Source organism: Martes martes (genome assembly GCF_963455335.1).
Source record: "Martes martes genome assembly, chromosome: 13".
Taxonomy (NCBI): domain Eukaryota; kingdom Metazoa; phylum Chordata; class Mammalia; order Carnivora; family Mustelidae; genus Martes; species Martes martes.
Genome location: NC_137901.1, coordinates 54,804,303 through 54,809,313, shown reverse-complemented (window position 1 = coordinate 54,809,313; position 5,011 = coordinate 54,804,303). Strand labels below are relative to the sequence as shown.

The 5,011-nt window shown below is 52.6% G+C and overlaps 1 protein-coding gene across 1 annotated transcript; it reads left to right on the top strand.

The window, feature by feature from the left end:
* Positions 1–2,136: 2,136 nt before the first annotated feature.
* Positions 2,137–4,047, top strand: TMEM200C (transmembrane protein 200C; the record flags this gene model as incomplete). The annotated part of the gene is made up of 1 exon (XM_080821935.1): positions 2,137–4,047. One exon carries the CDS (start codon positions 2,137–2,139, stop codon positions 4,045–4,047), a length of 1,911 nt encoding a protein of 636 aa, XP_080678061.1.
* Positions 4,048–5,011: the final 964 nt, after the last annotated feature.

Below are 5,011 nucleotides of genomic sequence, written 5' to 3'. Positions count from 1 at the left end.
ATGCTCAGCACCCTGGTGCACCTTATCAGTGCCCAAGAAAATGTTAGCCCTTCTCTCTTCTGGGAGAGCTACCCTGCCAACTGAGTCTAGGTTTCTTTCTAAAATGTCTGGCTCCTGAATCCTTAAAATGACTGCAGATCTCCAGATTATTGCATTAAAGATACTACAGTCTAGGGATCACTTAAAACAGCAGTCTCTGTGTTACAACTACACAATAAATGTGCTTATTTTGGGGGTGACAGATGAACAGTAGCTACTTTTTTTTTTACAATCTGTTTGTACTTACTGGTGCAGCCTCTTCTTGAAACAAAATTTTAAAGGCTTATAGATGTATTCTCTCTACTAACCCCTCTCTAACCTACCTCGTATTTCTTTTACTGAAAACCAACTAAGTTCCAAGGAGACATTGATTTGCAAACATTGTAAAGAGCTGATTACCGTTTGCTTTGCCACCAGTGGAGAAAAGATTCTGCCTATATTGATATAATGGAGGGGATCAAGGGCCAAAGCTCTTTACCCAGGCACCAATTAAAAGCAAAATTCTTCCTAAGTAATCCCACATTTTCAAAGGGTAATTTATTCTAAAACATGAATTATTTCATAAAGGATAAAATACCAAAAGGCTTGTGAGTGGTATCTGAGCCTTTCAAATTCATACAATGCCCTTAATTTTAGCATCTCTATTATAGGAGGGAACACAACCAATGGAACAGAAAATGTTTTACTCTGGGGATCCAGCAGGATTGAAATTTTTAGAAGCTCACAGATATTCACAAAGACACATCTGTGCATTTACCTACAGGGCTTTATTATAAACGACTAAACTTCCTATAGGATAGTGCATTGATTGTTGCCACCCTCCCTTCCTAAAAATGACCTCATGAGAGAAAGATGAAGAAAACAAGCTCTCACTTGGGGGAGATGTCATTCTACAAATCATCATTATTATGTAGACTGCTATACCTAGTTAACTGCCTTCTCATTTGAATATTAGGATTCTGAAGAGTGCTGTTGACACATTAATAAGGGGGCAGAAAGCTATTATGGTAGAGTGGCTTTTTCCCCCCTTTTCTTTTCTTTTCTTTTAAGATTGTAATTTTCCCACAGAAGAGGGGGAAAAAAAAGATCTTTCTCTTAGAGATTCCAGGGGACTTCTCAAAGTCCCTGATGAGATTTAGCACATGATACCTTTAAGGGAGTTCCTCTGAGGGAGGAGAGGAGGCCAGAAGGAAGAGCTCAGTTACATAACCAATTACCTAAAACTAAATATTCCACCCCAAGATGCTGTCCAGATGTTGCAGAAAAGAGATGAGAGAAAATGCTGCTTGCCTTTAGCTGTAGGAACAGGAATAGGTGGGAGACAACTTTGTGAAGGGATTTATTGCCAGAAGACTGATGTAGTTCTCATGTTCTCCCCAAAATGAACTCTCTATTAATTATCTGCAGTAAATAAGCTGTCTGCCTGCTAGTATGTGACCTTTAATTTGCATCCAGTGATGAAAATTGCTTTTGTCATTATAAAACAGTAACTTTTGTGACTGTTTTAGTGACTTTGGGCTAAACATTGACAAATTCCTCTGCTTAGAGACTTGAACCTCCTGTACAGCTCCCTTGGGCAATCTTCTCATTCCCATAGGAATAGGACAAAGGGAAAAAGGCTTTTGCCAGGAAAGTCCTCAACCACCACTTTGAGTCCCCACATTTGGTTTCTACTAATGGTCAGCACTCTTTCGGCTGCCAGCTGGGAGGGTTTGAAATCAGCAATGCTGGAATATCACCTACAGAATGTGTGTGGGAAGGTGGTGGGGAGGAGAAGGAGTTCTCTCAATTTGTTTTATGACCTCCTATCAAAGACTGCAACAGCGTTTCTGGACCCTGATCCATCCACCCCACCCCCCTGGTTCCTGCGTCCCGCACCTCACTTAGTGGGTAGCCCCCGGGTGGCACACATGTGGTGGGACCTGGGAGCGGGACGTTTGCAGAGTGTGGGATGTTGCTGCAGCCAAGCCTATACCCTCTGACGGTCTTCCTCTGCTTTGCAGCAGGAGGAGGTGGCGGAGCAGCTAGTGGACAGCTGGCGCCCCCACTACACAAGCCTCTGCCACAGAGACTAGCCCCTCAGGGCTCTGGCTCACCATGATAGCCACCGGTGGCCTCCTGAGGATTTCCGCCAGAAAGCAGGATCCCCTCCGCCCCCCAACCCAGGTCCCCAAGCGCAAGCGGAAAGCCAAGAAAAGGCGCAAGAACGATGTGGTGGTGGTGAAAGGCAAGCTAAAGCTGTGCTCCATCTCGGGGCTCATTGCCCTCTGCGGGATCCTGGTGCTGCTGGTGGGCATAGCCATGGCGGTGGTGGGCTACTGGCCCAAGGCCAACGGGACCAACAGGGAAGGGGGTAAGCAGCTGCCGCCCGCAGGCAGCGGCCACCGCGCCCCGACCACGGCCAGTAGCAGCGGCAGTGGCAGCAAAAACCGGTCCAGGAGCCACCTGGGGACTCCGGGGGGTGTCAACTCGAGTTTGGTGGGCGCGCCCCGAAGCACACCTCCCGCGCGGTCCGCCGGCCCTTCGTCCTCTTCCACGTCTGTGGGTTTCTTCTTCCGCATCTTCTCCGGGTACCTGCACTCTGACAAACTCAAGGTCTTCGGGCCCCTCATCATGGGCATCGGCATCTTCCTCTTCATCTGCGCCAACGCGGTGCTCCACGAGAACCGAGACAAGAAGACCAAGATCATCAACCTGCGGGACCTCTACTCCACCGTCATCGACGTGCACAGTCTCCGCGCCAAAGACCTGGCGGCCGCCGCGGCTGCTGCCGCCGCCGCCGCCTCCTCGTCCTCCGCCCCCGCTTCGGCGCCCCCCGGGGCCCCGCCGCTCAACGGCTTCCTCAGCTACGTGCAGTCGCGGAGCCTGGAGCTGAAGGCCGGGAGCTGCGGCGGCAGCGCGGGGGACGCCTTCGGGGCGGCGGCGATGCTGGCCAGGGGCTCGTGGCCCCACCCCGCCGCGCTGGGCGGGAGCGGCGGCGGGGCCAAGGGCGCCTCGTCCCCGCCGGACCTGGCCTCGTCCCCGCGCTGCCCGCGGGAGCCCCCGAGCCTGGCGGAGGCCGTGTACAGCATCTACCGCGAGCGCTCGGGCGTGGCCAGCCGTCGCCGGGCCGCCGCCGCTGCCGCCGCAGCTGTGGCCGCTGCCGCCGCCGCCACCGCGGCTGCCAGCAGCAGCAGCAGCCCGGCGCCCTGCAGCCCACCCGAGAGCTGGGGGCGCCAGAGCACCGCCAGCTCCCTCGTGGGCTCCTCGCTGAGCGCCTTCGCGCTACTACCCTTGCAAGGGGACCGCGACGGGGACGGGGATGGGGACGGGGACGGGGACGCGGAGGGCGCGAGCTGCAGCTGGCAGAGGCCGCCTGGGGAACGTGGCTCCCGGGAGATCCCGCGGGGCGAGCTCGACCTGAGCTTGACCGACCTCCGTGGTGCCCCGGGCGGCTCGCGCTGGGCGTCCAGAGAGCTGGAGGAGCCGGAGGGCGCGGCGGCGGCGCGCACCGCCAGGGGGCAGGGTGGCCGCCTGCCCAGGACCGGCAGGTACGCGGCCCTGCGGCGCCGCAGCACCAGCGGGCTCCCGGACTACCGCGCGCCACCGTCCCCCGAGCCCCCGCCCTCCCCGGGCAGCGCGGAGCTGGACTCGAGCCTTCTGGCCAAAGCTGCCTCCCCCTCCTCGTCCCTGCGGCTGGAGGACTCGCCCCCTGCCAGGCCGGACTCGCCGAGCTCCCAGCTGGATGACCCATCCTGCTGCAATAAGGGCTACACCCCGCTGCGGGAGGCTGGCACCTCTTTGGAGTCGGTTGTGGAAGCAGTAGCCAGTAAAAGTCCAGACTGTGAGGCCCCCACGGCCCCGGGGGCGCAGCAGAGGCCCCCCGAGGATCCCAGCCAAGGGCCACCCGCGGCCCAGTCACCTCAGCCGGTGCAGAGGCAGTTTACAAACAAGGAGAAACTCTTCATGATTTCCCGGTCTCACGCCATAGGGGTAGAGGATGGAGAACTGGAAAGTACTGGCATTTAGGAAAAGAAGGAGAGAGGGGAGGGGGCGAGTGGTGGGCAAAGGAATCAGAGAATTGGGGAAATGCCCACTTGAATCCATGAATTTAACATTTCCCTGTTTCCTTGCGGACTTACCCGAGGAAATCATCCAATACCCAAAGAGCTGCAGAATGTTATCCCTGAAATGCGTTCACAAGATTCCTGTAGATAACTCCAAGCAATTTTTTTAAAAAAGCAAACTAGTCTTTTATGTCCGATGGTGATTGTATGTTCCATGAAAACCAAATGTATTAAAAGGTCAGCAATCTAGTTCATTAGATAAAATTCTCTTAATTTTCTTAGGATCAAAATAATATATTTTTTTGACAGTAACTGTGCACTTTACTCCAACTTTTTCCTCCCCCTCATTTCCCTACCCCTGTCCTGTGCCTCTGGTTTTGTCCATAGCTGCTTGTGAATGACAAGCTTTCCTTCTCTTGTGCTTTTGTGGAGCATGGAAGGGTTTGTCGAAGTTCTTGGAGAACTGACCTTACTAAATGAAGTCAAAGCCAGAAGCAAGAGTCTGTCAGGAAAGAGCACTTTTCCTTGCCTCGCCCTATTCTGCTCCAACAGCTCAAAGGCCTCTTTATTTTTTAAAAGGGTATTTACATTTTGCTACTAGGGTATCTAATGGAGGAGGGGATGGGCATCATCTAGATGGATTGTTACATTCCTAAATTCACTATACCAAGTACACAATATTGAGTATTATCACACCTGTGTTGCAAATAGCATTATTAAAAACCTTTTTTTAATAAAAGAAGTTTCCAAACAAACAGTTAAACACAATATCGCTTCATTTTGCCTTGGAACTAATGCTTCTAATACACATTAAACATTTAACAGTTCAGCTGGTAAATCTAAAATATATTATGACACTGTACTATGATTGTAGCTATCCTCCCCCAACGTGCTCAGTGCTATCATGACTCTATCCATTTACAGTA